The 10489-nt window shown below is 63.8% G+C and overlaps 8 protein-coding genes across 8 annotated transcripts; 3 read left to right on the forward strand and 5 right to left on the reverse strand.

The window, feature by feature from the left end:
• Window positions 1-8: 8 nt before the first annotated feature.
• On the forward strand, window positions 9-1058 carry OT_ostta05g02500 (Nucleotide-binding, alpha-beta plait; the record flags this gene model as incomplete). Its single annotated transcript, XM_022984266.1, has 2 exons — window positions 9-83; window positions 198-1058. 2 exons carry the CDS (start codon window positions 9-11, stop codon window positions 1056-1058), a joined length of 936 nt encoding a protein of 311 aa, XP_022839015.1.
• A 185-nt stretch (window positions 1059-1243) lies between these two features.
• Window positions 1244-1702, reverse strand: OT_ostta05g02510 (Ubiquitin-conjugating enzyme, E2; the record flags this gene model as incomplete). Its single annotated transcript, XM_003079312.1, has 1 exon — window positions 1244-1702. One exon carries the CDS (start codon window positions 1700-1702, stop codon window positions 1244-1246), a length of 459 nt encoding a protein of 152 aa, XP_003079360.1.
• Window positions 1703-1914: 212 nt separating this feature from the next.
• OT_ostta05g02520 (Nucleotide-sugar transporter) lies at window positions 1915-2868 on the forward strand (the record flags this gene model as incomplete). The annotated part of the gene is made up of 1 exon (XM_022984267.1): window positions 1915-2868. The coding sequence occupies one exon, from the start codon at window positions 1915-1917 to the stop codon at window positions 2866-2868; it is 954 nt and encodes a 317-aa protein (XP_022839016.1).
• A 38-nt stretch (window positions 2869-2906) lies between these two features.
• On the reverse strand, window positions 2907-4394 carry OT_ostta05g02530 (GPI transamidase component PIG-T; the record flags this gene model as incomplete). The annotated part of the gene is made up of 1 exon (XM_003079314.2): window positions 2907-4394. One exon carries the CDS (start codon window positions 4392-4394, stop codon window positions 2907-2909), a length of 1488 nt encoding a protein of 495 aa, XP_003079362.2.
• Window positions 4395-4491: 97 nt separating this feature from the next.
• On the reverse strand, window positions 4492-6695 carry OT_ostta05g02540 (Tetratricopeptide repeat; the record flags this gene model as incomplete). The annotated part of the gene is made up of 2 exons (XM_022984268.1): window positions 4492-6431; window positions 6524-6695. The coding sequence occupies 2 exons, from the start codon at window positions 6693-6695 to the stop codon at window positions 4492-4494; spliced, it is 2112 nt and encodes a 703-aa protein (XP_022839017.1).
• Window positions 6696-6803: 108 nt separating this feature from the next.
• On the reverse strand, window positions 6804-8204 carry OT_ostta05g02550 (Myristoyl-CoA:protein N-myristoyltransferase,C-terminal; the record flags this gene model as incomplete). The annotated part of the gene is made up of 1 exon (XM_003079317.2): window positions 6804-8204. One exon carries the CDS (start codon window positions 8202-8204, stop codon window positions 6804-6806), a length of 1401 nt encoding a protein of 466 aa, XP_003079365.2.
• A 312-nt stretch (window positions 8205-8516) lies between these two features.
• OT_ostta05g02560 (Organic solute transporter Ost-alpha) lies at window positions 8517-9710 on the forward strand (the record flags this gene model as incomplete). Its single annotated transcript, XM_003079318.2, has 1 exon — window positions 8517-9710. One exon carries the CDS (start codon window positions 8517-8519, stop codon window positions 9708-9710), a length of 1194 nt encoding a protein of 397 aa, XP_003079366.2.
• A 106-nt stretch (window positions 9711-9816) lies between these two features.
• Window positions 9817-10489, reverse strand: OT_ostta05g02570 (unnamed product; the record flags this gene model as incomplete). The annotated part of the gene is made up of 1 exon (XM_022984269.1): window positions 9817-10489. A coding segment is annotated over one exon (673 nt), but the record flags the coding sequence as incomplete, so codon positions are not given.

Raw genomic sequence — 10489 nt, forward strand, 5'->3', positions numbered from 1 at the left:
GCGCCCGCATGGCGCTCGCCAGCGCGTGCGCCGCCCTCGGCCTGCGCCTGGACGACGACCCGAGCGCGTCGGACGTGAACAAGGCGCGTCGCGCGCGCGATGGATGGACGAATGCGTGCATTCGTGCATGAATGCGTGCACGAATGCGTCGCGACCGAACGCGTGACTGACGACGCCGCGCGCTCGGACGAACGCAGGCGTACAAGCGTCTGGCGCTGAAGACGCACCCGGATAAACGGCCGGCGAGCGAGCGCGCGCGGGCGCAGCGGGAGTTTGATGCGATACAAAAGGCGCGCGACGCGTTGTTGGACGTCGACGCCCGGCGGGCGCTGGAGGGACGACGACGGGCGCGCGAGGGACGACGACGGGCGAACGAGGGGGCGGAGGCGAAGCGGCGACGGGCGATGGATGATTTGGAATCGCGCGAACGCGCGGCGGCGGGTCGAGAGGGGGGCGCGGCGGCGGACGCGGCGCGCGGGCGTCTGCGCGAGGAGTTGGCGCGCGCGCGGCGTCGACGCGAACCAGAAGGGGCGCGCGAGAGGGGTGGGGACGATCACGCCGGCGGGGACGATGGGCGGGACGGTGGTGCGGCGACGACGACGGCTGAACGCCTCCATCGCGCGCTGAAGGTTGTGTGGCGCAGGGACGGCGACGGCGACGCGGATGCGTACTCCGCCAAGGCGCTGCGAGGAATATTCGAGGCGTTCGGCATCGTCGAGGACGTCGTCGTGCGGGAGGGTAAGAAGAAGAAAGGAAGCGCGCTCGTTGTGTTTGAAAACGTCGAGGCGTGCGAACGCGCGGCGCGCGCGTCGTGTGGACGCGTGAGTAATCCGCTCGTGACGACGCGCGCGGCGACGCCTCGGGCGGGCGACGACGCCCCGAGCGGCGCGACGGCTTCAGTGGACGACGCCGCGAGGACGGAAACGACACAGCGGGACGCCGCGCCGGTGGGCGCCGCGAATCTTGATTTCGAGAGCGCCGTCCTGGAGAGACTGAAGCGCGCGCAGGAGAGAGCGCGTCTCGTCGCCGAGGCGGAGGCGGAGGACGACGCGACGTAGACGAGTTCGCGTGGAGAAAAGATGTGGCATCGCACGTCTACCTAGTGTAACATGTAAAAATAAAAGCTCGACGCGTCGGCTCGACGCTCCGCCGCGTCGTTCGCGCTCGCGCGCGCCGCGTGAAGGCTACACGGACCGCGCTCGTCGCCGCGTCTCCGTCCGCCGCCGCGGCTCGCGGCGCGCCGTTACATCGCGTATTTCTGCGTCCACTCCCGCGCCACCGCCAGCGCCCCCCGCTCGTCCGTTTTCCAGTGTTCCGCCACGTTTTCTCGAAGCGGATCGTCTGGATTCGGCGCGCTCATGAGCGCCTGCACGCTCAACAAAATGGTCCGAATCTGCAACGCCGGCGACCACTTATCCTTCAAAACGTCCAAACAAATCCTCCCCAGCTTATCCGTGTTCGGGTGATATATCTTCGTTCTAAAAAAAACCTCCGGCGGCGCCATCGGGTACTCCGCCGGCAAGAAGAGCTCGAGCTTAAACTTCCCGCCCTCGTACGCCGTCCCCTCCGGCCCGTCCACGACGCACAGAAAGTGTCTCAGGTTCGTTTCGCTCACCTCCACCGCGATCCCCGGGATGGGTTCGAGCCGCAGACGCTGCGCCTCCTTCAGGATCCGTCTCGGGAGCGCCGCGGGGTCCGCCATCGCGCGCGCGCGTCAGATCCGTCGCGACGAATGCGATCGCTCCGCGACGCGCGATCGCCCACCGCGACGCCGCGCGCGCGCGACGCGACGTCCTCGACGACCGCGCGCGAAGAGAACGACGTCCGGCCTCGCTCGAGCGCGCGCGCGCGAGCGGGCGTGGACGCCAGTCGCGATGTCGCGTCGAGGAATCATCCACACTCGTCGTCGTCGACATGGATCGCCCCGGCGTCCGTCGCCCGCGTCGCGCCCGCGCGCTCGGCGTCGCCCTGTGCGCGGCGCTGGCGATGCAGTGCGCGAGCGCGCCGGCGCTCCGCGCGCGGTTCGCGCGCGGCGTCGGGGCGAGCGCGATGGTGCTCGCGACGGAATCGGTCAAGGCGACGATGAGCGCGCTGGCGCTGGCGCTGTCGGGGCGAGGCCGGCGCGAACGCGCGCGATTGTTCGAGCGGACGTTTATGCTCGCCGCGACGGCGCCGAGCGCGGTGTACGCGGCGCAGAACGTGTTGCTCGCGCGCGGCGCGGCGGGACTGGACGGGACGACGTACAACTGTCTGAATCAAACGAAAATCGTCTCGGCGGCGGTGTTCCTGTACGCCCTGCGAGGACACAGACAGAGTTTGCGGCAGATGGTGGCGTTGGTGATGGTCGTGTGCGCGGGGGGGGTGCTGAGCGCGGTGGAGGGGGGTGGGGTGGACGCGCGGACGACGGGCGGCGGCGCGACGGCGGCGGCGTGCGTGCTCGCGGCGTCCGCGTTGAGCGGATTGTCGGGCGCGCTGTGTCAGATGGCGTTACAGGGGGGGGACGTGATGCCGGCGACGTTGACGCTCGCGATGGCGCTCACGGGTGGACCCATGGTGTTGGGCGGGGAGTATTTACGAGGCGGCGCGAGAGGCGCGAAGGCGATTTTCGACGGGTGGACGCGCGGCGCGATGATACCGGCGTTCTCGGGGGCGATCGGGGGGGTACTCGTGGGTGAGATCACGAAACGGATGGGGTCGATCGCGAAAGGATTCGCCGTGACGTGCGGTCTCGTTCTCACGGGATTCTTGCAGAGCTTTATGGATGGGAGACAGCCGCCGACGACGAACGTGGCGTGTCTGCTCGTCATCGTCGCCGCCTCGGTCCTGCACTCGACGAGTCCGCCGAAGACGAAGGCTAAAATGGCGTGATAGAACTAGTTTCAGTAGCTATTCTCAATCAATCTAAGTCAAACTTTGTAGTCTCGCCACGCCTCACGCACGGTGAGCGAGCGAATCGTGGTGAGAACGAGGATGCTCAGGGCGCTTCCGGCGAGCGCCACGGCGTTGTAAACCATGGAGAAATCGGGGGTGGGGAGAAGTAAGAGGAGTCCGTTTAGGTACACGCTCGACGGTCTCGCGTCGCCTTCCAAGGCGAAATAATCGAGCCGAGCAGAGGGCAGATCAAAGCCGCGATTCGCGTCGGGAGGGAACTCTCGACTGCGAAGGAATCCCTTGTCGAAATCCAAGCTCAGGCGAAGCGTCGACGCGTTCGAGGGGATCACCATTTGAAGTTCGAGCAATGAAGACCGCACGCGATCCTTCGCGGGAACGTACCGAATACCCTCAGTCGCGCCTCGCACGACCTCACCGTCCAACTCCACGGACAGAGTGTGCATGTAAAGTCGCACGAACCACGGAAGCGGTTGGAAAAGTCGAATACGAATCGGCGACGACGCGTGAGCGTTCTTTTCTTCGAGATTTCTCTCGACGTCGATGACGATGCCCCCGTTCTCGTTCCCGGTTCCGGTTAAGAAGCGCTCGATGAAGAGTTTCGGCGCTCGACGAACCGGCCGCATCGCCCACGCGTCCAGAGCTCGCGCGTTCGCCGCCGAGAGATCGAACGTCCTCACCTCGTCGCCGTCGTGTATTTGCACGCGTGACGAATCAGCGGCGACGCACGCGTTCGCCCCCGCCTCTTTGATGAGATCCATCACGCCTCGAAACGCGTCGCCGTCGCTCCGCAGCACCATCATGAGCGTCTGCTCCGTGCGCACCGTGTCGCCGTCCATCCACATCCGCGCCCCGAGCGTCACGTGCCGCGCGCCGAACACCACGTGCGCCGTCTTCAGAGCCTTCGCCAGCCCCGCTCGATCTCGACACGGCAGCTGTTTCAACCACGGCGCTAAATTCTCCACGCACACCGCCTCGCCCGGAAGACTCGCCCGTTTCACCACGTCCTCGTCCACCGTCCCAACGCGTCCGCGCTCGTCGCCGTCCCACGGCCGAAATCCCAACGCCGGTTCCGTCGTCACCGCACCCGCGTCCATCGCGCGCAGGGAGGCGCAAAACGTCCCGCCCAGCGTTCGCGTCGCCCGTCGCCACCCCTCGCCCGCGAGCGCTCGCGCGCGCCACCGTCCGATTACCTCCGCCCCGATCGCGCGCGCCGTCGACGGTGGCGTCCCCCATCGACGCGCGTTCCACCGCCCGCGTCCGAACCACACCTCGAGCGACGCCGCGTCGCTCGTCGTCAGCGTCGACGCGAGCGTCTTGGACGTCTTGGCTCGGTGTCGCGCGTCGTCGCGCGTGGACGAGGACTCGAACGCAAAGTCGAGGGCGAGTGAGCCGTCGAGCAGGGGCGTGAGCGTCACGCGCTCGTCGTGCGTCTCCAGCGCGCGCGCGCTCGAGGCGAGGAGGACGAGGAGGATGACGAGCGACGACGCCGGAGACGGAGGCATCGTCGCGGGACGTCGTCCTCGCGCGGCTCGCCTCGCGCGAGAGCGTCGCGTGGGCGACGAGAAGTCACGACGCCGGAGATCGACGGAGACGACGACGCTACAGAGGGAATTCGCGAGCGAGCGCGCCGATGTCTCGAGCGTCGCACCGAGGCATGAGATCGAGTCGTCCCGAGCACCCTAAGCTGATCTGAACGTAGCCCCAGTTCGCGCTCTCGGGGCTCGGATTGAGCGAGAGCGCGCGAACGTAATACGGGAGCGATTCGGCGTATCGACCTTGGTTGGCGTACGCGATTCCCATGTTTGACCAAGCGCGGACGTAGTTGGGCTTGATGTCCAACGCGCGACGATACGCGCCGATCGCGTCCGAGCTCTCGGCGCCGTTCGCGCGCGTGGCGCCCACCTTGTTCCATAACGAGTGATCATCGGGACGAAGCGTCGCCGCGCGCTGAAACGCCGCGACGGCTTGCTCGTAATCTCTCGTTAGGTGCGCCATGACGCCTAATACGGTCTGCACGTCCGCGTCGTTCGGCGACTGTCGCGCCGCCTCCTTGAACATGGCCATGACGTTCTCCGGCGTCCGCGGCGCTTGAGCGCTGGCGATGTGCTTGAAACGTTCCTGAGTTGCGAGCCACGCCTGGGCGTGTCCGAGCGCTTCGTCTTGATCGAGCTCGTTTGCGTGACTCACCGCGAGCGCCAATAAAACGTTCGGATTATGCGGATTCGCCTCGTGCGCTTTGCTCATCGCCGCTATCGCTTGTTGATCGTCATCGTTCTCCGCCTGCATGCACCCGAGATGATACCAAGCCTCGCTGTTACTCTGGTCCTGTCGCACCCACGCCTCGGCGGCGAGAACAGCCTCACTGAGGACGCCACTTTTTGATAGTTCCTTCGCCTTGCGTTGCAGATCGCCCTGACCGAGGTATGGGTTCGGGTCCGTGAACTTGTAATTGCTCCTCTCGGCAAGGTCAGATCTCTGCATCTCGTCCCACACGTTTTGCATGAACTCTGGATTGTTGCGCTGAATTTCATCAAACTCGTTCGCCCACTGATTAGGAACACTCTTGAACTCGTTGGCCCAGTCGTTGACGTCTGAAGACTGCTCGAACTGCCCCTCGCGTTGCGCGTATTGCTCCGCCCAAGAGTTACCGATTGGTTGTTGGCGCTGCGCGTTCATCTGGAACTCATTTGCCCACGTCGAACGCTCGGGCGTTTGCGCCGTGAACTCCTGCGCCCATCGCTCTCCTGTAACATTGCGCTCCACCTGATTTGATTGACCAATCTCCTGTAAACCATCGTCTTTCACCACAACCTGCCCGCTCCCGAGTTTTGACATGAGCTGCGCGAACTTGGAGTTCGCAAACTTTGGATCGGCATTAAGCGTCGCCGCGAGTTCACTACTCTGTTTCGCCGTGTGCGCCGCGATATCCGTCAACGGCGCTTGAATCGAGCGTGTTTGCTGCTCTGAGAACTCCTGCGCCCACTTGTTTCTGTTCATCGAGTCAAACTCGTCTCCCCATTGCGCGCCTTGAGTCGATTGCTGAAACTCCTGCGCCCATCGATCCATTCTTGGCACTGGCGAGCGAGCCTGAAACTCTTGCGCCCACTGCGCGTGTCTCATCTCCTCACTGCTCGAGAATTCGTTCGCCCACGAGCTCGACGCGTGGGCGTGCATCGGCTGTTGGAATCCTTGCGCCCAGCGTTCGCCTTGCTGCATCTCTCGCATCATCGCCGTCTCTCTCGCCATGTGCGCCCGCGCATTCATATTTCGCTCCATCGCTCTTTCCTCCAACCGCATGCGCTCGAACGCGACGTCCATCTCACTTTGCGATTGTAAGTGCCTCGCCATCACCGCGCTGCGACTCCGAGCGAATTTATTCTCCGCCGCGCGCGCGTCAAACCGCGCGTCCGGCGTCATCGCCATCGCCGGCGCCGTTCGCCCGCCGTACCCACCGTACCCTAATTCTGCTCCCCCCAGCAAGCCTTCTTGCGCCAATCCGACCCCGTTCGCCTCTCTCGCGAGCGCGACCTCGCGTCCGCCTGCCCGTACGCGTCGTCAGTCTCCCCGCTCGCTCCCCGCGCGCGCGCGCGCGTCGTCGCGTCGCGCGTCGAGTCCAAACGATCGCGCGCACCGTGCTCTCGCGCTTCGCGCATCTGCTGTTCCCGCGCGCCGCGTCCGCGATCGCCCAAGAGCGCGTCGGCGACGCGGGCGATTGGATTTTGTGTCTGTCCGCTCGGACCGGCGCCGTCGGACGGTTCGCACGCGGCACCGCCGGTGACGAGGTCTCGTGCGAAGCGGGACATCGCGCGAGGGCGAACGAGGGGCGCGCGCGGGTTCGGGGGCGAGGTGGAAAGTGTGGGGCTGTCGTATGAAGAGATTGGTATTCCGCTGTGTGTTCGTCGCGCGCGCGTTTACGTGAGCACGAGGGCGACTTGGCTCGCTTCTAAATCAGCCGAAAGACGCCAGTTGTAGAGGTAATAGTGTAGATTGCCGTCGCCCTTGCCGAATTTCAGCTGCTCGAGGAAGGACGCGTTCTCCATCAGGTCCAGGGTGTTAAAGACATCGAAGTTGTTGCACTTGGCGAGGATGAGCGCGTCCGCCATGAGGTCGACGAGCGGCATGGACGTGGCGACGTTGTAATACGAATACGCCGCCTTGAGCTCCTTGTGCTTCGTTCGCTCGTGTATAATTTGCGACGGGAGATTGTAAAAGCTGATGAAATCGGTGATCTTCCCGTTTTCGTTCTCCACGACGTATGAGAACACGACGCCGTCTCGAGGCATCAACCAGTGTCGCACGTCCGCCTCGCTCATGACGGGTGCGAGTGAGTATGAGCTCAAATACTTGGACAATAGCGCGGTGACTTGAGGGACATCCTCGTCCAACATCCTTCGCAACGCATCGCACTTGGGCTTCGGATCCAGCTTGTACACCTGCACCGCGCGAGACATCGAGCTGTCGCGGCTGAGTCGTGTGAAACCAATCTCGACGAGCTTCTTAATGTCCAAACTTCGGTGCCAATATCGCGCCCGAGCGATGGGCTTGGGAAGCACTACGCCCGCGGTGTACGCCGCCTGCCACACGTCCTTCGCGTTTACCCTTCGCGTGATCTCTCGAATCAGCGTCGGCGCGATGCGCTTTGACCGCAACTTTTTGTGAACGCACAAAAAGTTAATCTCCGCCATGTCGATCTCCTTCCCCTTCACGCTCACGCGCGCCGGAACGCCGGTGATGATCGCCACGAGCGTATTCGTCACCCTTAGCCGCACGCCGACGTGCCATTCCAAGTGATACCCCGGCGAGCACAGGGCCCACTTTAAGAATTCCTTCGAGTACTGAAATCGAAACATCGCGTCATCGTCCTCCACGTAGTTATTCGTCAACAGCTCGTACACCTCTTTCTGCGTCTCCTCATCTCGCATATCGCACGAGCACCACTCGTACCCAGGCGGTAACGACGGCGGCGCGCTCTCCGCCCGTTCGCTCGCGCGTCCGCCCGCGTCGATCGCGCCCTCCGCCGCCTCTCCTTCATCCTTCTCACCGAACTGCCGCACCGGTTGCGTCTCCCAAAACGCGTGTTCGGGCGCGTTCGATCCATCGCGCCCGCCCGTCGCGTCCTCCGTCAGGCGCGCGCGCACGAGCGCGTCCAGGACCGCGCGCAGGGACCCATCGCCGCTCGCGGTTTTCGACCCATCATCGCTCGATCGCCCCTCGTTCGTCCGCTCCGTCGTCTCCGTCCGCGCCGCGTCGCCGCGCGCGCACACCGCGTCCGCGTCCGCGTCCGCGGTCGCGGCGCCGGCGTCCGGGACCATGTCTCGCGCGCGAGGCGGCGATCTGTGCCGATGTGTCTCGAGACGAGGACGCGCGCTGGACGACACTCACCACCGCGCGCGCGTCTGTGGACGCACGGCGTCGCGCGCGAGCGACGGACGCGCGCGGACGTCGGTCGGTGCGGCGACGGGACGCGCGCGCGGGCGCGGCGCGGGAGACGAGACGCGTGACGCGCGTGGGCGAAGTGTCCAGGTGTCTCGAGAGATTGAGATTCGTTCGAATCCGTCGTCCGTCGTCGCGCGCGCGAACGCTCGCTCGAGGTTGCGCGGTGGACGCGTCGGTCGAAGGTTGGGATGACGGCGGCGTGGTACGTCGGGTACAAGGCGGCGCATCACGCGACGGGGTTCTTGGCGTTTACGTCGGCGTTCGTCTCGCTCGCGTTGGTCGCGGCGCACGTGCGACATTACACGTTGCCCCGAGTGCAGAGGCACATCGTTCGAGTGATTATGATCGTGCCCGTGTTCTCGCTCATGAGCTGGGGGTCGCTGGTGATGAGCGAGGCGGATGGGATTTACGTCGAGACGGTGAGAGACATGTACGAGAGTTGGGTGGTGTATAACTTTTTGAACCTGTGTCTGGAGTACGTGGGCGGACCAGGGGCGATCGTGAACGCGATGACGGGGAAGGAGGTCAAGGCTGGATCTTGGCTCCGAGGGACGTGCGTGTACGATAGGGATTTAGTCGTGGACGGACATTACATTCGTCGGTGCAAGCAAGGGTGCCTTCAGTTTGTCTTCATCAAGCCGTTGCTGTCGGTGTTAGAGATCGTTCTCCAGGCGAAGGGGAAACTCGGGGACGGACAGATTAACTTTCTCAAGGCGTACGTGTACATTCTGTTCGTGTACAACATCTCTTACAGCTTGGCGTTGTACGCGCTGTGGATGTTTTACCTCGGCGCGCACGATCCGTTGGCAAAGTACAATCCGTTGCTCAAGTTCATCATTGTGAAGAGCGTAATCTTCTTTAGCTTTTGGCAGAGCGTGTTCACCGCGATGGCCGTGCGGACGGGGACGTTAGAGAGTCCACTCGAAGGGCGGGCGGTGCAGAACGTTTTGATTTGCGTCGAGATGTTCATCGTGTCCTTCCTGATGTGGTTCGCGTTTCCGTACAAGGATTTCGTCGATCCCGAAGGCGTGAAGCGCGGATTCGTCTCCAACGTCGTCAACTTTGTGTCCGTGCGCGACGTGTTCGATGATACGGTGCACCAGTTTGGGGCGACGTATCAAGAGTACACCCTCCACGGCGACGGCGAGACGCCCGATAGAACGGTGCGAATGCGAACCTTCGTTCCCACGGGTCGCTCGAGCGCTCCGGCTGAAGACGAGCGAGACACCGCGAGTCTGAGCGCCAACATGGCGATGGAGAACGCCTTCTTTCATGACGAGGAACGGGCGAACGGACCGGTCGGATTGGATCGATCCGACGCCCCGAGGTCGCCCGGACGACCCGTCGAGCTCGTCAGCATCGAAGAGGGACAGAGATTGTGATAGATTTTAGCGCACGTTGTGAGGAACGACGAAGGTTGTTTTCAAGAAGTCGTAGATATAAATTACTGTTTATTGTACCACTCGACGGATGATTGTACAACCTCGTCTAGTCCAAATAAAAGAGGGTGACGAGCTTGCGCATCGACTTCGCGTTTCTGCACGTCTCCAAGAGGAGCCGCGAATCGTGAAACGCAAAGACGATGATCTGTTTCACCTTGCTCACGATGGTGTCGTTGCACACCCTCGACGCTTCGACGAGCGGCATGTCGTCGTTTTCGGGAACCTCGACGATCTGCCTCACCCCCTCCAAGAGCTCCCTCGACTCACGCGGTTGTTTCGCCAAGCTCTGCGGCAGCACCACCGTGAGGAGTTCCGGCTGTTCCGCGCGAAGCGCGCCTCGGATCACCGCCGCGTTCGTACCCGTCGCCCCGGAGGTGTAGATGTGATTCCCCGTCAGGCACAGCGCGTAGGCCAAGATTTCAATCAATTGTTGATGCATGAACCCCATGTTCCTCGTCCCGAAGAACCCGATCTCCTTCGGGCAATCGTCCTGAATCGCTATGAGCTCGGAGAGATAATCCATGTCCAGCGTCAGCCCGCTCGATTGTTTCTCCGCGACGCCGACGCCTTTGGTCACCGCGTCGCCTTGCGTTCCGAGTCCCTCGCCCGGGTACTCCGCCCCGAACGCGCGCTCGAAATCCTCCCTGGCCCCGCCCGTGCACGGGCGCACCCCGTCGTCGTCCGCCGCGTCCGCGCCCGGGCGCGCGCGACCCACGCGC

This window comes from Ostreococcus tauri (genome assembly GCF_000214015.3).
Source record: "Ostreococcus tauri WGS project CAID00000000 data, contig chromosome 05, whole genome shotgun sequence".
NCBI lineage: Eukaryota > Viridiplantae > Chlorophyta > Mamiellophyceae > Mamiellales > Bathycoccaceae > Ostreococcus > Ostreococcus tauri.